This window comes from Somniosus microcephalus, chromosome 10, assembly GCF_052327205.1.
Source record: "Somniosus microcephalus isolate GS21.2 chromosome 10, FLI_Smic_1.0, whole genome shotgun sequence".
In the NCBI taxonomy this organism is placed as follows: domain Eukaryota; kingdom Metazoa; phylum Chordata; class Chondrichthyes; order Squaliformes; family Somniosidae; genus Somniosus; species Somniosus microcephalus.
In genome coordinates, this window is record NC_140996.1 from 73291265 (window position 1) to 73313277 (window position 22013).

Genomic DNA, 22013 nt, shown 5'->3' on the forward strand with positions numbered 1-22013 from the left:
CTCCCAGTGTCCTGGCCGACATGTATCCCTCAACCAACTCCAAAACTTAGTCCACGGTCTTATCATCATTGAGCTTACTCCTGTCCACACCCAGGGGTAGATTTTCAGCTTCACTGCCGGAGTGGTAATTTGGCAGAGCAGATCATCTGCTCTTTATGGAACTTGCCCAATTTTCATTCCACTGAAATGAATGAATGAATATAGGGGGGTGGGGGTGGTGCTATAACGGATGGGTGATCTGTCCTGCCAGATTACTGTCCTAACGGTCAAGACAAAAATCTCCCTCCAAATGTCCACATGTGGGCTTTCCAGCAGGAGTCGCTGGATAGCAATCAAGAGCACCAACCCTGATTAATGTTTTCTCTCCTTCGCCTGGGCAGTGAGGTTAATTGTAATGCCATTCCTTTCCCCCTCCTCCAGCTGTGATGAGTTATTTCAACAGAGAACAAGAATTGAAGCTGAGGTTTTCTGCTCCATGTGTCTCAGTTGCACAGTGGGCAGTCAACTCACCAACTTGATTGAAGCTGTTGGGCAGTGTGCCTTTAATTGCATTCAGAAAGGTGAGTTCCTGTGCACAAATATCACAAGAAGGTGCATTTTTTTAATATTAATTTCTCAGGATGTGGTCATCGTTGGCAAGACGGGCATTTATTGCTCATCCCTAGTTTGATACAAGTGAGTGGCCTGCTAGAGCACTTCAGAGGGCAGTTAAGGGTTAACCACATTGGTGTGGGACTGGAATCACATATAGGCCAGACTGGGTAAGAACAGCAGGTTTCCCTAAGCACATTAGTGAACCAGTCTGCTTTTTATGACAATCCAACAGCTTCATGGTCACTTAGGAGCTTTTTAATATATCCAGATTTCTTAAACTGAATTCAAACTGACATGGTGGGATTTGAATTCATGTTCTCCGGATTACTAGTCCAGTAACATAACCTCTACACTACCGTTCCATGAAGTTTTGTTACTGGCATCAAGTCTTGCTCAACGAGAACTCAGAGAGGAGTATAGGGCATGGAGGTCAGTGCACCTGATTTGTGCTGCTCCCGTTTTTCCAGTTAATCCTGGAAAATTGGGAGCATCATGAATTATGCATGCTGACCTCTATGCTCGATTCCCCGATGTGCATTGCCATTGAGTAAGATTCCACACTAGGAGCAGCATCATCAAAAATGTCCCCTAAGGGCCACACAATGTCAAGCTAGTTCCAAAACAGCATCAACATCATAAATATGTTTTCTGAATCACTTTCAAACTCAGTAATAGATCACTTACTATTGCAATAGCTTTAGTACAATTCAAACATTTTATTTTTCAACGGACTTACCAAATACTTTGACTTTAGTTGTGGTGTTGGTCCCTGAGCCGTACGATGTTACCACCTGACATATGAAATCTCCGTCATCCACTGCCAGGGCAGAATTGATATACAAACTATAGTTCATGTCCAGGTGGATTCTATCTTTGTATTGACTGGAATTATTCATTTCAGATCCAAGACTATTTGCATGTATAAGTTTCTCCGAAGTTCCATTCTTTTTCTATTAAAATAGAGAAGAAAAACATTTAAGAGTTAAATGAAATTTGTTATGTTACCTATCAAAAAAAAATTCAACCTTCACTAAGGATTCTGTATTTTTCCTGTGCAAAATGTATCAATTATCAAATCAAATCAAATCAACTTTTATTGTCATTGTTAGTGCACAAGTGCAGTACAACGAAATGTAGGCTTGCGGCTCCCGAGAGTGTACATTTAGATTAAGACATTTAAACATTCAACATACGTTTGGCTTGTAATACATTAACATAAACATAACCATAATAAAGTGCATTGGCAGATGTGCAGGCTTTAGAGTTTATTTGTGGAGTTCAGTAGGATGACAGCCCTGGGAAAGAAGCTGTTCCTAAATCTGGTCGTACGGGTGCGAATGCATCTGTGGCATTATGTGGCATGCCTGAAAGCACTGTGCTCAATACTAATACACCAGATCCTCTCCATAATATTGCAAAAGCAACACATAGATTACTACTCTTGGCTAGTAGCAGTCATCATCCTTTGACTGAAACTCAAGACACCTGTCCCTTTAAAGACTAATTTGATGGAGCCACATGGTCGTTCCTTTTGCACTACGCAAGATGCTTCTACATGGACAATATATTCCTAACACCATCATGGGAGTACCATCACCACGTGGACTGCAGCACTTCAAGGAGAAGGCCCACCAACACCTTCTCAGGGCAATAAATGCAGTCTTGCCTGTGTAGCCCTGTAGGGTTCTCAAAATTCCCACATTCCCCAAAAGTTGCTAAGAAAGGGACCCTGATTTTGGACAAGTTATTAAAAAGGGTACCCAAAAGAAAATGGCTTCTGAACCTCGTGGCAGAAGCCTGCAGGATTTTAAAAAGCAAGGCCCTGCAAAAGCAGGTCCATTCAAAGCTTTGAAAAGAAACCTGACATGCACGGACCTGTGAAAGACTTTGTTATTTCTAAAGCCAGACAGCTAGATAAACACAGAATGGGCATTCTTCATCTTGAAACAGATCAACTCAGGATAGACCTAATCTTGAGGCCATTAACTTTTTGCATAAATAATCGGTTACAGCTCGAAGTAGTTACCAAGCCAGGAAAACGCCGATTAAACTTCATAAATAACAAACAGCCAGGACATTGAAGCCATTAAGCAAGGAGACAACCACCCCAAAAGCAGTTAAGATGAATGACAGAAATCACCTTAGACGAGCCCGCCAAAATTAAACAATGAACTAGACATGATTTGGCACGTAGATAAGGGACGGCAAAACCCATATAATTGTAGGCCCACCGGTAGCCAAGGTCTCTCTTCTCTCTTCTCTTCCCGCTCTGACACGGAGGACGCCCACCATAACACCGGGGGCCAAACGCTCAGGACGCTCAGCACGGCAGAAGAGGGCGAGCCATCGGGGCACCGTGTGAGGAACGGAGCCAAACAGCAAAATCAACGTCACAGCACGGCGGGGCAGGCTCAACCGAAGACAACTAGGCTGCAAAAGAACAAGCCTACACCGAAGACCACCAACCGAGCCCCAGCTGCAACGAAGCCCGATGACCAAACCACCACAAGAAGAACAAAACCCGAGGTTTCCACTCTACAACCTAAGGTATCCAACAAAAAGACTTTACTATCCCTATTTCCAGCAAAAGAAAAGGGGACTTACCGGACAAATCCATAACCGTGCCCTTACCGCATCAGCGGACTCAACCCATCTGAGGGACCTTCGCAGTTCCCAAGACTGAGACCACGTGGGGACAGCAGGCCCCAAAGGACACAAAGAGCAAACCCCAAAACCGCAACCGGCTTAATTGACAGGTTTCGCACTGTCAAGAAAACTCCATTGGTGAGCATAAATCCCTGGTCCTTCTTAGCTCAATCTATTTGGGTATTGGGGGTGGGACAAGGGTAGGGGAATTATTAATGTGATTGTTCACTCGTTATGCCGTGTGTTCCACATTCCCAACTAAGTGTACTTTTATATGTCTGTAATTATTCTAGTAATTTCCAGTGTTATAATATTGTTGTGCCTTTAATAAAATTACGTTTTTTCTTGTACCAAACCAGTTGTCTACTCTAATTCTGTATCGCCGCCTGTACCTAAGTCCGGTGTCTAGAACCCAGGGGTGTGGGAGCGATTCGAACCGCTCAGCGACAGTCAGGGGCTGAGCTGACTGGGCACATGCCACCCCCTACAGAAATGGCGACCATGGCAGGACACCGGCAACAGGGATGTGATACAGTAGACAATGGTTCGGAAGAGCAAACCATAATGGAAGAGAGGATTTCTGATTATGTGTTCAGTAAGGTGAATATCACAAAGAAGTGGATCACCAATCCGTTAAAGGCTGGGCGTCCGGTAGATGCCGCAGCCAAGTGGACAGAAGGGAAGGATCACAAGAAATCCCTAGAGAAGGCAGTCTGGCTGATGTGCTTCAAGAAACAGGTCCAGCTTTTGGACAGGCTCGTTGCAGCACAGGCAGCCGAGATAAGGGAGTCAGCCCTGAAGGTCCAGGACAAGGCTCTAGCAGGGGAGAAGTTACTGGTAGCATTGCAGGCCCTGAATCAGGAAAGGGTACAATTAATGGGAGAACATAAGGCCAGGTTGGAATACCTACAATGTCAGGTCACCGAGGCCAAGAGCAGTGAGTTGAGGTTGCGGGAAAAGAACGCCTGACTAGCGAGACAAGTAAGAGAGCAGGAGGAGAAAGTGAAGGATATAAAGGCACCTGATAAGTTAGCGAGCAAACAGGGGTTTGAAGATGCAGGTCATGGCCCCTGCAAGGAACAAATAGAGAATCTGAGCCTGACCCTAAGGAAGGCAAAGGGCATGGTGTGCCTCATAAGCCCGAAGGCAGCCCAGGCGGATTTTACAGGGAACGAGGGGAGAAAGGTTCAGACATCACAGGTAGTGCCAAGGGACGACCCGGTTGAGGAACAGGAGGTCCCACGACCACCACCCGTAGCGCCAGGTTTTAGCGAGGTCTGGCAGCAAGGGGGGGTGAAGTCAGGGGTAGAAGCGGAGGTGGAACGACCCCCGCAAGAGAGGCTGGAACCAGGGCCGATGTGCCCAGCCTGGCATCGGAGGATCGGCCCACCCATTAATGACGAGGATGAGGGACCCCTCCAAAACCAGTTCGTATTACCCTACGGCACCCAACAGCTTAGGGCTATGGTGAGCCATATCCCAAAGCTCACCGAAAAAGGGGACAACTCGGTCCACTTTAGGGAAGTGGAACAGGCAGCCAGCATCAACTGAGCAGACCAAAATGCTGCTGTTCTCTTTGGAGGGTAAGCTCCTCCAATCCCTCTCTGACGAGTGTAAGAGGGGGCAGTGCGGGTATGAGGAGCTCAGGGATGAAGTTCTGGAGGCCATGGGGATGAATGAGGGAAGTCCTTTCTCCCGTGTGGAGAAGACAGTGCAGCTCGCAGGGGAAACCCCGCAGGCTTTCGCGGACAGGTTATGGCCAGTGTGTAGGAGCGCCTGTCCGGGGGCACCTAACCGGGCATTTCTGAACCGGGATCCACTGGCCCACTGGTTCCATTGCCTGGTGGCAAACAGCTTGCCACAGGTCCGGGCCAAGGCGGAAGTCTGGTTCGACCCTAGGAATCCCCTGACCACCGAACTTACGGTGATCAGACAGTTGACCCTAGCCTATAGGAATGGTAGGGGAACCGATGCACACCCACCTAAGGGGAAGGTGCATGAGGTAAAACCCGGACAGGGTAGGAAGGATTGGCATCAGGAAGGGAATAACCCTTCTAGCACAAAGCTCAATTGTTACGGGTGTGGGAAGGAGTGCAAAAACCCTTGGAAGGATAACAAGGGAAAGAATTCCACAGCCCCAGCCCAAAAGACAGAGACAGGAATCCCTCCCGCCATGGTCGAGTCATTTTTGGATGCCATGAGGTCCCTATTGACTGGCCAAGGGAGAGTAGCAGCAACTACCGGTGCTCTGACCCCACCAGCTCCATCCAACCCACAGCCCTGACTACAGCCAGTGCAGCCTGTCGACCTGTGTCCCCTTGAAAACGATGAGGGGAGCAGGCCCTGTGTTAAGATGCGGGCGGAGACGATGCAGGGGAGATATTCGGTGGACACTGGAGCTTCCAGCATGGTGGTCCATTCGGAAGACCCGACCAATTCAACCAGGTCTAACGAGGTTCCATTAGCCTAATGGGATACACAGGGAACGAGCAGGCTGGGGAAATGGCCAAACCTTTGGCCATAGATTTAGGATCCCTCCATACCACGTGGAAGGGTAACCAAAAGACCAACGAGGTGGCCAAGCAGAGGGCCAGGGAAGGAGAGTCTTGGGGCCCCTATCGGACAGGTTCGGTGGCCGCAATCCGGGACAAGGGAGGCACACAGGGGTTAGCTTTGGCCCTGGACCTAAAGCAGGTCCAAGCCCAAGATCCCGTCCTTAAGGCCGTACCGGTAGGGAGAAAGAATTGGGAGTTCATAGAAGGTCCGTTCAGGGCAGCGGACAAGACTTTAAAACAGGCTGCTAGTTACATTAACCAATGCAAATTGTTTAAGCCCGAGAAAAGGGAACAGCCAGTTGGGGCAAGGTCTGAGGATAGAAATCCTCAGCTTGCAGCAGGAGGAAACACACAGATTGCACAGGCAGGTGCTGTGGCCTGTTTTCAGGGAGAGGCCATCCCACCCACCATTTGGGACACTCCCCCACTCCTCTGGGACTTAGATGAGGTGGGATGTGAGGGCGAAGACCCTGCCCCTGACCCAGATTTACATGAGGTGGGATGTGAGGGCGAAGACTCCGCCCCTGACCCAGGTTCAGATGAGGTGGGACCTGAGAGTGAGGACCCTCAGCCTGCAACATCAGGCTGCGTAGAGTTGCCTGCCCCTAGCACAGGTTTAGGAGAGGTAAAGCCTGAGGATGAAGAGCCCCAGCCAGCGGTAGTGGGAAGTTCACAGGCCGCACAGGAGGGGGCAGTGGCTCGTGTTAAAGGACCACCAGCCAAAAAAAACCCACCCGCCAAAGTCCCCAGAAGGTCCCCACGAACGCCCCAGCCAAGGAAACCGTGGTCACTGGCTCCCCAGTTTAAAAGGGCAGCTTCTCGAGTCAGGGATCGGTCTAAGGACAAAGGTTCCCAGCCAGCAGCCACAGGCTGCGAGGGACCGAAAGTAGAGGACAGTGCGGCTACACCGAAGGGAGCGGTGTGCCGCAGCCCGAACAGGAATTAGGCTGGCCGCCCGGAGACGGGCGGCGGATGTACATAGTTATGCGTTATGCAATTTAAGTGTGATATTGTTAAGTTTGGATGTTTAGTTTAAGTTTAAACAAGATGACTGGTAGTTTAAATAGTAGTAGCATTTTTAAGTCGAGGTCGCAAGACTCGACTATGCTTCACCCAAGCCAAAGAATCTCCTCGAGACCTGGCCATATGCTCTTGTGTCTCTTTACAGAAGGGATTTCGAGATGAAGGGGGGTGTACTCCTACTCGCCCTGATAGGAATGAGCACTGGGAAGCGAGGTGACGTGGAGGACTCCCACATCTATGGGTGCTCAGGAGAGAGAGCACCGGTTGTGACTACTGGGGGCGGCGAACGAGGCGCGGAGGTGCTCGCCATCTATTCCCATGAGGGAAGATGGCCAGGGTGGCTGGGATCCAACTCCACCCGATACTCCAACCAGACCAGGTTCACCTACGGGGAGGCCTCCCTCCCCTGCCCCAGCGTACAGGTTGTGGCCTCACGGGTTGGGGTCACTGAGGGGAAACGCGTGTGCCTGACTTGCAGATGACAGATTCCCCTGGGAAGGTGGTGGTGGCTCAGAAAGCTGAGCAGAGACATGGGGGACCGTACAGCTGACTGGGTACGACTAGGGAACGACACCTACTGGACGGTCACAGGGACCCGAGGGGGGGCTAGAGTGTGCTGGGATAAGTGGTGGGAGTCGGAACAGGGAATTTATGTCTGCATGTGGGGGTCGCAAAGGGCCTGCCCCACAGGCATATCCATCATCTTCTCCGCATCATGGCAGGATAAGGGGAAGGGGGTGGAATGGGATTCCCACCTACGCACCTGCATAGTCCCGCGTTTCCCAGCCCCAGTTAAAGCCACTGAGCTAGTGGCACGCGCCCGGAAGCCCCTGCCCACGACCCAGGCCGCAAGGACACACAGGGAGGGGCGCCCTGCCACCACCAAGGGACCAGGGAATGGGCTGGTACTAGTGCCGACGGATCAGGTGCTATACCAGGGGGTACACTACGCGGTAGCTTCCGTGATCCTGAACCTCACCGAGGTACACTTACCTGAGTGGTGCCCCAAAGAGACAGAACAGCTATACCAGGCCCTGTTAAAAGAGATGTTTAGGAAATTCTACGAGTTCGATTTTGCCAATGTAGACAAAACAGAACTGTACACCACACACCATGAGTTTTTTGGTAATGTGGGGAGACAAAGAAGGGGAGCCTGGAATGATGTTTTTACAGCGTTTAACACAGGGTCCTCTGTCATCAACAGCTGGATGACATAGAGTTGCAGACACAGATAAACGGTCTAAAAACACAATTGAGGAAAATCCTAATGGATGAAAATAAGGTAGTAGGCTCAGCCTTACATGAGGACCAGGCCATGATGGTCCATTTAAAAGAAATAATAGCTGAGCTGGAAAGACACACCAAAACTGTGAATGCCCTTACAAGAGAGGACAGAAATGCTTCAGATCAGGCTGCACAGAACGAGGTGTGCGTACTGTATGGGGCATGGTTGCTGGGCGAGGGCCGCAGTAATCTGGAGGATTTAAAACAGGGTTTAGTCCCCTCCTGGATCAGCAACAAACACCTCGCAGCCCTCCACCCATTTGAGAATGCATTAAGCCCGTGTCAACTCCGGCTAGCTTCTGAGGCCTACCCAGTCCCAGTAGATTGTGGACGCTCTAACCACACTATCATGGGGATAGTAGTAAAAATGCCGGTCATGGGTAGGACAGCCCAACCCACACCGGTATACAGGGTAGAGAACATTGGAGTCATTCAAGGGGGTGCACACATCCGTTTCACAGCGGTCCCACCTTATGTCATAAAGTGGGAACACGCTATGACAGGTACTGACCTCTCGGGGTGCCAGAGCCGGGGAGCACACATAATACTGTGTCCCCAGCAGTTGACCACATATTCAAAACCACAGTGCGGGTTTAAAGCTGCTGGCGCAAAACCTATAAACTGTACCATGGAGGTAATGGCACAAGACCATGTTCCCCCACAGGTAGCATATACAGGAGGTGGGACATATTGTGTCACCACAGGTGTGCCCCACTACCAGCATGGACAGCATAGCTGGTGTCCGGTAAGTGACAGCAGTTTCTGCTTTAAACCCGAGGCAGAAGTTCAAGTGGCCCAGGAATGAATTGTCCCCATTCCTGAACCCTCCACTGTTCACCTCACTGTAAAAGAGAATTTTACCACCCTGCAAAAAATATGTAGCGCATTTCGGCTATGAAATTCCCCCCTTTCCCAGAACACCTTACCAAAATACTCAAAGCAGTAATAGTCTCACAGAAACGTTTCTACACTCTGGAGTAGAAGACGGTAGAGATAGGAGCCAAAATATTGGATATTGTGGTTCCACCCTGGTGGGACATTTTTGAAAACATAGAGGTCCCTTCATGGATTAGACTGGCTTCCCACATCCTCGTGGTTTGCCAGCTGGGAATAGTATTGTACCTAGTGTGCACTCAGTGCAAGGGAAGAGGCTAAATACTAGAATTCCAAAACCAAAGGACCTGGAAGGAACATTATGTTAAGGTGGAGGGAGATACACCTGTTTGAATTTTGTTTGTGTTTCTGAATAAAGATTGTTGTTTTTTTTTTGTTTTTAATAAAGACTTTCGACGTGTTATTTTAATAAAGGTGTATGTGTATCAAGTGGTGCAGGGGTATTGGACCCCCTCCATGCTTGGATGTGTGTAAATGACTGTATTCTGCATATGTATGCTTATATACACTACATTTTTACAGAATGGGAAATGCATGTGTCATGGGATCATAGATAGGTAATTACAGGGGAAGATTGACCATGGAGGGTCGGGAATTTTGCTCACCTTGAAAGGATGATACTTAAAGCGAGTTTAGCATCAACAGGGGGGAGTGTAGGGTTCTCAAAATTCCCACATTCCCCAAAAGTTATGGATAAAGGGGCCCTGTATGGACAAGTTATTAAAAAGGGTACCCAAAAGAAAATGGCTTCTGAAACCTCATGACAGAAGCTTGCAGGATTTTAAAAAGCAAGGCCCTGCAAAAGCAGGCCCATTCAAATCCTGAAACGAAACCTAACATGCATGGATCTGTGTGAAAGACTTTGTCATTTCTAAAGTCAGACAGCTAGATAAACACAGAATATGCATTCTTCATCTTGAAACAGATCGACTCAGGATAGACCTAATCTTGAGGCCTTTAACTTTCTGTATAAATAATCAGTAACAGCTCAAAGTAGCTACCAAGCCAGGAAAACCCAATTAAACTTCATAAATGACAAACAGCCAGGATATTGAAGCCATTAAAAAAGGAGACAACCACCCCAAAAGCATTTAAAGTGAATGACAGTAATCATTTTAGACGAACCCGCCAAAATTAAACAAAGAACTGACCTGATTTCGCGCGCAGATAAGGGGTGAAGAACCGATATAATTGTAGGCCCACCGGTAGCCAAGCTCTCTTGCCCCGCTCTCTCGACTCAACACACACAGGACACACGGGGCCGCAAACGGGCAGGCGAGACAAGACGAACGGCAATGCCGATAAGCAGAGAAGGGCATCGTAAAGAAGCGTTGGGGACGAGTGGGCACACACCCGGTAAGCGGACATTCGATGCATGGGTAGAAGGAGCAGCTGACGACCACGAGCACCGCGGTAACAAACTCAAGCTAACACCATAGACCGCCAACCAAACCCCAACTGCAACAAAACCTTTGACGACTAGACCACCACCAGAAGAACAACCATTCTGCAAGGTAAAGTACCCAACAAAGACTTTACTCCCTATCTCTAACGGAGGAAAAGAGGGTACTTTACTCAGACGACTCCACCGCCGCGCCCTGGGACCACGTGACGACAGCAGGCCCCAAAGGACACAAAGAGCGAACCCCAAAAACCACAACCGGCTTAATCGACAGGTTTCGAACCGTCAAAAGGAACCCCATTGGTGAGCATAAATCCCTGGCCCCTCGTAGCTCAATCTAGTTAGGTATTGGGGGTGGGACAAGGGTAGGGGGATTATTAATGTGTTTGTTCCCTCGATGTGCCATGTGTTCCCCATTCCCAAATAAGTGTACTTTTATATGCCTGTAATTATTCTAGTAATTTTCAGTGTTGTGATTTTATTGTGCCTTTAATAAAAGTACGGTTTTCTTGCACCAAACCAGTTGTCTACTCTATTTCTGTATCGCCACCTGTACCTAAGTCCGGCGTCTAGAACCCAGGGTGTGGGAGCGATTCGAACCGCTCAGAGACAGTCAGGGGCAGAGCTGACTGGGCACACGCCACCCCTACAGCCCACACCCAAGAACTAAAAAGGTAAATCAAACAATGGTTTTTAATTTTTTTCTAACTCCGATGTCTATAATATATGGCTATTTAAAATTTACAGTCACCTCAATTAACCTTATAAATGACAGTAAGCCAATCTACAGGAAAGGAGTCAACATTTGGTCAGGGGGCTGGTTTGTAAGTTTATTGCATAAGTCAGAAAATTCTGGGAAAGCTGTCAAGGAATTCACTGCCCAAGGGGTAAAAAACAGCTCCTGAAAGTACATCTTGATCTGAGTCACTTCATGGGGTAAATGGTGGATAAACACATGACTCACTGTGGATAGGACATCATAGTGCCATCCAGATCAGAAAGTTTAATCCTTATTCTAAATTAGTTGATTTCAGCCCGGACAGTGATGGGATCACAACAATACTCTGCCATTTGTGTGTTCTTTTCAAGGAAATGTAATTATAAACACTGTTTTTTCAGGGATTCTGTGATGCTTACACCAAAGATATGGCTATGAGTGCGAGAGCCCTTGAAGAAATGCACCCCTAAGTTCTACTATGTGTTCCTGAGAAGACTCTCTTAAGTTTGGACCAAAGTGATTGCAATTGTCATACTATGTTACCCTGCCTGAGTTGTTGAGCTGTTCAATCTGGAAGGTTCAGCTTTGCATATCAGTGGGTCTCAAACCCTCTCCTCAGATAAGCCACAAGGGATAATTCTCATAACTGGGGTCAGGAGAAGTGAGCCTTTGGCAGGTTGGGCACATCTGGTCAGGAGGGTCCACAGATCTTAAGGAGTGCAGGCCCTGATATTGGCCTGGACCTCCTGGTTGGCCCCACTTTGGCCGAGTATCAGAGAGGAGCACCTGGGCAGACCAGGCATACCTCCATTGACGTGATTGTGTTTCCAAACTGAGGGTTGGCGTGTGAAAACACCCGACTTAGAAAGGCTTTTCTGCCAGCTGAGCACCCCATTATGTCAAGACTCTTGTAGGGGTGGGCAGAGGCTCCACTCCCACAAAGCCATGGAGGAATTGGCAATCTAGGGCTAGGATCTGGTGTATCCAAGTCCTGGCTGTTGTGGCTATGCTGGTGGGCTGCAGCTGCAGCTGAAGTTCCTGCAAGAGTCCACCTGAATGATCGCAAATTTTTGTTCCATAATGATGACACCATAGACAATGTGAAGTGTTTTTCGGGCAAATGTTCCTGTTACTGCACCTGGGGCTGTTAGGTCACCTGAGTGAAGCAAAATCAGGAAAATTAAGTCGAGAAGTGTGCACGCTGGTAAAGGAGCCTGCCTGACTTCCTGTCCAATCAAATTCCCCACCTGACTTTTCCGTATTCACCACACCCAGGTGATCTAATAACCACAGGAACTCAAATAGAAAACTCTGCCCCATATCCCTGTCAATGTCCTTTAAATTAGGATATGCATTTTATGAAGTCCTATTTTTAATCAGATTGATGTATGAAAGATTGTTTACTTTGTGGGGGAAAGGCAAACATCTGAGGTTTCCAAAACTACTTTTTGAGATGTCATAAGCTACAAGCTGAAGCTTTGAGGCACTGAAGAATCTCTCTCAAAAGCTGTTGGCCAGAACAGATCATAAAGTTAGTTCTAAGCTTTGAGCTAAAGTGGAGACAGATGGAACTTATAGCACAATATTAAGAACTTTGATCATCAGATTGATAGATGCTTAAATTAAATAAGAAGTTGTTCTTACTAAGGGTAATTAACCCATTACAGAGATTCTATTTACATTTATGTTATATGTGTACAGTATCATATACTTTCAATACCTGCTAATTATCATGAGTAATGTTTCAGAGACTTTAGTCTGTAAATCTGTAGTCTGTGTGATAATATCAATTATTTTAAAGAGAATGTGGTCACATATTGCGAGATTACAATGAATCCACTTTTTTGCACTCAGCAGATTTCTACTCTTGAGTCACATCTCTGCAAAGACACAGTACAGTACAGGCTGTACTTCCCAGAGGACAAAGGTGTACTTATGGGAATAGCTGCGAGACTGTTGGAATAGAGGACAATACTAAAATCCCAAAAGTGTAACAGTTGAGAAACATTCACTTGCCATGGAGCAGAGGTGATGCAGAAGATAACCACTGAACATAGCAGTCCGGAGGTGTCCAGGATGAGGAAGGTCAGTTGATTATGTCATGCTCCCAGTGGATTGGAAGGTAGCAAATGTAACCCTGCTATTCAAGAAAGGAGGGAAAGAAAAAACAGGGAACTACAAGCCAATTAGCCTGACATCAGTCGTTGGGAAAATGCTGGAATCCATTATTAAGGAAGTGGTAATGGGGCACTTAGAAAATCATATGATTTGCCAGATTCAACATGGTGTTATGAAAGGGAAATTATGTTTAACAAATTTATTAGGGTTTTTTGATGATGTAAGTAGTAGGGTAGATAAAGGGGAACCAGTGGATGTAGTGTATTTGGATTTCCAAAAGTTATTCAATAAGTTGCCACATAAAAGGTTTCTACGCAAGATAAGATAAGGGTTGGGGGTAATATATTAGCATAGAAAGAGGATTGGTTAACGGACAGAAAACAGAGAGTAGGGATAAACGGGTCAATTTCCGGTTGGCAGGCTGTAACTAGTGGGGTGCCGCAAGGATCAGTGCTTGGGCCTCAGCTATTTACAATCTATATTAATGACTTGGATGAAGAGACTGAGTGCAATGTATCCAAGTTTGCTGGCGATACAAAGCTGGGTGGGGAAGTAAGTTGTGATGAGAACACAAAGAAACTGCAAAGAGATATAGACAGGTTTAGTGAATGGGCAATAAGGTGACAGATGGAGTATAATGTGAAGAAATGTGAGGTTATTCACTTTGGTAGGAAGAACAGAAAAACAATGGTGAGAAACTATTAAATGTTGGTGTTCAGAGAGATTTAGGTGTCCACATACAGGAAACACAGAAAGTTAGCCTACAGGTACAACAAGCAATTAGGAAGGCAAATGGCATTTTAGCCTTTATTGCAAGGGGTTGGAGTACAAGAGTAAGGAAGTCTTACTACAATTGTACAGGGCCTTGGTGAGACCACAACTGGAGTACTGTGCACAGTTTTGGTCTCCTTATCTGAGGAAGGATATACTTGCCTTAGAAGCGGTGCAACAAAGGTTCAGTAGATTGATCCCTGGAATGAGAGGGTTGTCCTATGAGGAGAGATTGAGTAGATTGGGCCTATACTTTCTAGAGTTTAGAAGAATGAGAGGTGATCTCATTGAAACATATAAGACTCTGAGGGGGATTGACAGGGTAAATGCCGAGAGATTGTTTCCCCTGGCTGGAGAGTCCAGAACTAGGGGGCATAGTCTCAGGATAAGGGGTCGGCCATTTAAGATTGAGATGAGGAGGTATTTCTTCACTCAGAGGGTTGTGATTCTTTGGAATTCTCTACCCCAAAGGGCTGTGGATGCTGAGTAATTGAGTATATTCAAGGCAGAGATAGATAGATGTTTGGACTCTAGGGGAATCAAGGGATATGGGGATCAGGCGGGAAAGTGGAGTTGAGATCAAAGATCAGCCATGATCTTACTGAATGGCGGAGAAGGCTTGAGGGGCCGTATGACCTACTCCTGCTCCTTATTATGTTCTTATGTCTCCTAAAAGATCAAATGTGCCTCCATGGTGCATGGAGTATAATGACCAAATAGGAACAGTGATGGACTGAGTCCGAAGTGCATCCAGTCCAAAGGTAATTGGATCATAAAGCAGTATAGATGCAAAGAGGTTTCTGATTTGAATAATCATGAATTCAAATTTGTATTAATAGTATTACTTTTACTTCTGAGTTCATAAGGCCACCTTTCCATATGAACATGAATTATGTAATTTCCTCTCTCAGCACATGTGTCAACTTAGCGTGAATTAATGTTAAATGATGGGAAGTTTTATGCCATGGATGAACTCCCAACAAGCCATACTGATTTAGTAAAGAACCTTTTAGTTGATGGAGAGACAAGACTTTGCTCCCATCATATGGGTTAGAACAAGCTGAGCAGTCCAGTCCCCAGAGAATAAAATCTAAAGATACTAAAGGAAAAATAGAGTGAGAGTAAACTTGCAAGGAACATAAAAGCAGATTGTAAAAGCTTCTGCAAGTATGTAAAAAGAAAAAGATTAGTGAAGACAAATGTATGTCGCTTACAGTCAGAAACGGGAGAATTTATAATGGGGAACAAGGAAATGGCTGAGCAATTAAACAAATATTTTGGTTCTGTCTTCACAGAAGAGGACACAAATAACTTCCCAGAAATGCTAGGGAATCAAGGGTCTAGTGAGAATGAGGAATTAAAGGAAATTAGTATTAGTAAAAAAATAGTGCTGGATGAATGCCCAGGGCCTGATAATCTGCATCCCAGAGTACTAAAAGAGGTAGCCTTGGAAATAATGGATGCATTCATTGTCATCTTCCAAAATTCTATAGATTATGGAACAGTTCCTGCAGATTGGAGGGTGGCAAATGTAATCCCACTATTTAAAAAAGGAGGGAGAGAGAAAACAGGGAACTACAGGCTAGCCTAACATCAGTAGTAGGGAAAATGCTAGAGTCTATTATAAAGGATGTGTTAACAGGGCACTTAGAAAATATCAACGGAATTAAACAAAGTCAACATGGATTTATGAAAGGGAAATCGTGTTTGACAAACTTACTGGAGTTTTTTGAGGATGTAATTGTAGAATAGACAAGGGAGAACCAGTGGATGTGGTGTATTTGGATTTTCAGAAGGCCTTTGATAAAGTCCCACATAAGAGGGTAGTGTGCAAAATTAAAGCACATGGGATTGGGGGTCATATACTGGCATGGATTGAAAATTGATTACCAGACAGGAAACAGAGAGTAGGAATAAATGGGTCTTTTTCGGGGTGGCAGGCGGTGACTAGTGGGGTACCGCAGGGATCAGTGCTTGGGCCTCAGCTATTCACAATATATATCAATGATTTGGATGAAGGAAGCAAATGTAATATTTCCAAGTTTGCTGATGACACAAAATTAGGTGGGATCGTGAGTTGTGAGGAGGATGCAAAGAGGCTTCAAGGCGATTTAGACAAGTTGAGTGAGTGGGCAAATACATGACAGATGCAGTATAACTTGGATAAATGTGAAGTTATCCACTTCGGTAGTAAAAACAGAAAGGCAGAGTATTATTTAAATGGTGATAGATTGGGAAATGTTGATGTACAAAGGGACCTGGATGTCCTTGTACACCAGTCACTGAAAGCAAACATGCAGGTGCAGCCAGCAGTTAGGAAGGCAAATGGTATGTTGGCCTTCATTGCAAGAGGATTTGAGTACAGGAGCAAGGATGTCTTGCTACAGTTGTACAGGGCCTTGGTGAGACCACACCTGGAGTACTGTGTGCAGTTTTGGTCTCCTTATCTAAGAAAGGATGTACTTGCCATAGAGGGAGTGCAGCGAAGATTCACCAGACTGATTACTGGGATGGCAGGACTGTTATATGAGGAGAGATTGGGTTGACTAGGCCTGTACTCACTAGAGTTTAGAAGAATGAAACATAGAAACATAGAAGATAGGAGCAGGAGTAGGCCATTCGGCCCTTCGAGCCTGCTCCACCATTCAATGAGATTATGGCTGATCATCCAAATTCAGTACCCTGTCCCTGCCTTCTCCCCATATCCCTTGATCTCTTTAGGCTTAAGAAATATATCCAACTCTTTCTTGAATATAGTTAATGAACTGGCCTCTACCACCCTCTGTGGCAGAGAATTCCATAGGTTCACCACTCACTGGGTGAAGAAATTCCTCCTCATTTCAGTCCTAAATTGCTTACCCCTTATCCTTAGACTATGACCCCTGGTTCTGGACTCCCCAGCCATCAGAAACATCTTTCCTGCATCTAGTCTGTCCAGGCCTGACAGAATTTTATAGGTTTCGATGAGATCCCCTCTCAATCTTCTAAACTCCAGTAAGTATAAGCCCAATCGACACAATCTTTCCTCATATGTCATTCCTGCCATCCCAGGTATCAGCCTGGTGAATCTTCGCTGCACTCCCTCCATGGCAAGAACGTCCTTCCTCAGGTAAGGCGACCAAAACTGCACACAATACTCAAGGTGTGGTCTCACCAAGGCCCTGTACAACTGTAGCAAGACATCCTTGTTCCTGTACTCGAACCCTCTTGCTACGAAGGCCAACATACCATTTGCCTTCTTAACCGCCTGCTGCACCTGCATGCTTACCTTCAGCGACTGGTGCACAAGAACACCCAGGTCTCTTTGCACTTCCCCTTCTCCCAATCTATTGCCATTCAAATAATAATCTGCCTTCCTGTTTTTGCCACCAAAGTGGATAACCTCACATTTATCTACATTATAGTGCATTTGCCATGTTTCTGCCCAATCACCCAACCTGTCCAAATCGTACTGGAGTTTCACGACATCCTCCTCACAGCTTACCCTCCCACCCAGTTTTGTGTCGTCTGCAAATTTGGAGATATTACATCCAATTCCATCGTCCAGATCATTAATATATATTGTGAACAGCTGGGGTCCTAGGACCGATCCTTGTGGTACCCCACTAGTCACTGCCTGCCACTCGGAAAACAACCCGTTTATTCCAACTCTTTGCTTTCTGTCCGCCAACCAGTTCTCTATCCAAGTCAATACCTTGCCCCCAAGAGGGGATCTCATTGAAACGTATAAAATTCTGACAGGGCTAGACAGACTGGATGCAGGGAGGATGTTTCCCCTGGCTGGGGGATCTAGAATGAGGGGTCACAGTCTCAGGATATGGGGTAGGACATTTAGGACTCAGATGAGGAGAAATTTCTTCACTCAGAGGGTGGTGAACCTGTGGAATTCTCTACCACAGAAGGCTGTGGATGCCAAGTCACTGAATATACTTAAGGAGATAGCTAGATTTCTAGACGCAAAAGGCATCAAGGGGTATGGGGAAAGAGCGGGAATATGGTATTGAGATAGAGGATCAGCCATGATCATACTGAATGGCGGAGCAGGCTCGAATGGCCGAATGGCCTATTACCTGCTCCTATTTTTGTATGTTTCTATGAATTATATTTTCACCCATTCCGGTTTTGAGTATTGTAGTCTTATTTAATTCAAATCGTTTATTTTCAGATTCCAGATACTTTTGGGGTAATTTTAAACCGCTCCCCCCACCACAGCTGGGAGAGGGTCAGGTAAGGGGGTTAAATATGTGAAACCCGACCCACGGGTCCATGACCATAGTATTTAGATGATACTCTGTTCCTCACATTTTGGCAGCTATTTAAATTTAACGCTGGATCACCAGGTTTCCCGGGCTGGGGACATTCAGCAGCTAAAGGGAGGCGGGAGCTGCCGGCTGCTGCAGATATGTACTTTTTAGAGCACTGTTTTTGGGCCAAGAGGAGCAGAAGTGCTCCCCCCAGCCCCTCAAGCAAACCTGCTGCCGCGATCTTCCCACTCTGCCAATCGCCCCTCCTTATGCCCCTATCTTTCCCTCCCTCTTTCCCTTCTCGCTGCAGCACTCCAAGCCCCACCACCATATCCCGATCTTCTACCACTGGCTGTCCTGCCCAGCAGCCGGCCAGCCTGTCAATCTGGTCAGGTGCCGAGTGGGAAACAGTGTAAAAAATTGCTAATGAGGTCCTGCCGTTAAATTCAGCAGGATCTCCGCATTCCCAGCATTTCAGAGTTTCCCCCGCCCCCGCAAACATGCGCACCTTCTCCCTCCCCACCTCCCTGTGAGTATCGAGGCCTTTGTATATCAGGAAATGCCGGCTATTCTTCCTTCATGTACAAGACAAAGGGTGCCAGTGAATTGTGAATGTCAGGTTAGGTGTTACAGAGGCAAAGTGCAGCCCTGTCGTCTGTCATTGAAGGCCGCATAATGAAAAAGTCAATCAATGTCACAGAAATCTTGAATTCTTTAAACAGTCAAATATGTTTTTAAGACATAAAAGAAATTTCCCAATTGTGCACTCCTGACACAGAACCTTGCCCAGCGGGAGCACATGGTTGGGGTGAGGGGGGAATTGTACACTCAGAGCCCAAGATTTTCCATCCATTACAATTAACGAACGGAAAATCATGGGCTGCACGCACACCATTACCCACAATGCAGTCCATGGCAATGCACTGAGGTGGGCAGCAGAAACTCTACCCTTTCCAAGTGCATCCTTTAAGTGGCTTTAAATTGACTCGTCTGGCTTTATACGATTTTTTATGTAACAGTACTCCAATGTTCTCTTATAAATTTATCAACATATTGAATTAGTCAGAGACATTTATCCTCAGTAAAGACCTACAGGAGACTGTCTACTACTGGTGCCTGTACTGGATCTGAACCAATAACCTTGAATGATATCAAAGGAGCACATCAGATGCCCTTGTCTCTTTGTTTTAATATAAGCACCATACACATTTAATGTGCAGTCAACCACTGATCAAACACTGCAGTATTCCCCAACTTGTACAGTTATTGTGGCGATTAAATTAAACAGTTAAAACAGAACCAAGCAGAGAGTATTGACATCTGTAACTAACAGTGCAGTCTAACATTTCTTCAATACTATGTGTGGTTGAGGATTATGGTTAAGAGCAGTCACATACTGTAAACCATTCCAGTGTAAAACCGTGCTTGGCAGCAGCAGTGAAACCACAGGGGATTAGTATTGTGCTGTTCAGCATTACTTCGAGTATGCTCGGTGATTCCACTGCAATCTCCTGTAAATTAACTGAAGGAAAATCTACAATTAATAAATGTGCATAAGTGACTTTAAAAACAAAACTGTAACTATGGTAAGAATGTGCATTTGCTCAGCCTATTAAACAATCAACCAAAAACCTGAAACATTGAGAGGGCGATTTTCCCCAGATGCTTTAGGCACTAAAAAGCCTCCGAGGTGGCCAAAGTGGGGTCTTGAGCTGCAACGCCAGTTTAGCCCGCCTTTAGTGCAAGACACCAACTTGGTAAAGGAATTGAAGCATGCGCTAGGAACGGCCGCCCCAAGGATTGTTAAGGGATTGAAACTAAATTGCCTGTTAGCACTCATTAAAGAGGCTGCATGTCATTCTGGTGGCTAGCACTTCAATTAACAACTTCTCCTAACCACGACCAACTGAACAGGAGTAAAGAAGTAATTGCTGAGGATTTTGAGTGCTACTTAAAGCCAAGCTCAGCTTTCACTGTTCACTTGCTGCTGGAGGTTTGAAAAGGACTTTTGAGACACTTCGGGAGACCTTCTCGGACACTTTGTCAAGACTTCACCAGCACCAACATTTATTCTGGAAATTCTCTGAGGACTTCACCTAAAAAGAGTGAGTGCTGTGCTACTCCATCTTTATTGGAAGCCTTATAGGAGTCACCAGGAGAAAAGGAGTGCTTGGCCATGGGCATATTGCTAGGGGTCCCCGTTAGTCTGGAGAAGGAATAGGAGGAGGACATGAGGCCAGGCAGAGCAGCACCAGCTGCTGCAGGAGAGCAAGACAGGAGGGACAGGATGGATAGGAGGGCGAGATCCTTCTCCTCTGCGGATATAGGGCATCCCTACACCTCTGGACCTCCTCCACCAGGACCACCAGTGCCACATCCAAGAACCTGTGCGGCCTCTCCCTCGGTCCCTGAGCCATCTTTAAACATTCCATTGTATCTCAGCCAGCGCATCCACACCTTTAGTGGAAGTGAGCGCATGGAGGCTACATAAAACGCTCCACGAAAATTGCTTCTAATCAGCTTTGAATGCTAAACCTGCAGGTGCCTGTTTTAGCGCCTCGAGGTAAGTTTAAATCATGGAAATCATCAATTAGCCCAAAAATTGCGAGTTAAAGCCAGACTTTCAAACAGGCATGTCTTATTAGCACAGTACCCACTTAGCGCCTGTTTTCACCCTTTCACCAGGGCTTTTCAATGCAACTTTACTACACTTTTCATTGAAAGAAGAGTATTTTGTTTATTTTTGTGTACATGTGCATGCACCTGAGCATTTGTGTGCACATGCGTGTTTATACATGTGTGCATGTATATGTGTGTGCATATATGTGCTTGCACACTGTGGGACAATGGAGTTCTGCATTGATCATTTGTGCCACTGTTGGTAATTAAGTATTTTTCCATTAGTTGTACTTAGCATCAGCATCAAATACTCTCAGACACAGCGTCAAACAACTTGCTCTCTCCCAACAAAGAACCCTGAACTCAACCTCAGAGAAGCTCTCCCCTTCCAATAGCAGTTTGAACTTTTCTACATCTCACACCAACCACCCTTGTATTGGGTAGTTGTGAATTACTGTCCTTTTAATGCTGAGATTACATCGATGAGGAGCTGACTGGAGGTTATCTCAACTCGTCCTTCCTTTCATCGCATCAACCCACACTGGATTCAAACCCAGCTGTCCACTTGCCCAGAAAAAACTTGATTACTTAATTTATTTAAAAATTAACATGGAACTATTTTTTGTGAGATTGTCCCTGTAAACTTAAAGAAATTTTAGCAATTAAAAGATCATGCACAGCATAATTATTTTAATTTCTTCCTTTGTCAGAGAAATATTTACTAATATTTTCATTGTTAAACCCACGGAACAAAGCTGAAGTTGACGTTCAAAATTGAATCTCTTTTTAATGTAATTGGCTCCCCAGTGAAATGGTTTGTTGGGTAACTGCTCCGCAGGCTGTGACACTGAGCCTGGTTGCTAACAGTCAGCACTGCTAGACAGGGCAGGCACATGGACATCGGGTGACAAAAGGAACAGACTCGACTGTGATGTTCTCCACAGTCAAAAAGCCTGTTGACATTCTCGGTCTTTGTCCAAATACGAAGAATGTGCACTTGGATGACCGTTGCCTGTAAAAATTTACCCTAGCTTAAGTTATCACCTTCGGAGAAGAAAATGAGAGGCCTTGGCCTAGAAATTCATCTTGGGTGGTGGCGCAAAACGGGCGGTATGGGATCGGCCGCCCGTCATGCACAGCGCCAG

General features: G+C 46.1%; 1 protein-coding gene across 4 annotated transcripts in view; it reads right to left on the minus strand.

Annotated features, from left to right (window-relative positions):
• The window catches only part of LOC147111547 (T-cell surface protein tactile), a 242668-nt gene that overhangs the window by 80712 nt on the left and 139943 nt on the right, over nucleotides 1–22013 (minus strand). For all 4 annotated transcript variants that reach the window (XM_085998617.1, XM_085998614.1, XM_085998615.1 and 1 more), the window contains exons 3-4: nucleotides 19647–19771; nucleotides 1331–1544 (exon numbers count right to left, since the gene is read on the minus strand). In XM_085998617.1, coding sequence (XP_085854743.1) covers nucleotides 1331–1544; nucleotides 19647–19771 — 339 coding nt within the window. The remainder of the gene's footprint in view (nucleotides 1–1330; nucleotides 1545–19646; nucleotides 19772–22013) is intronic.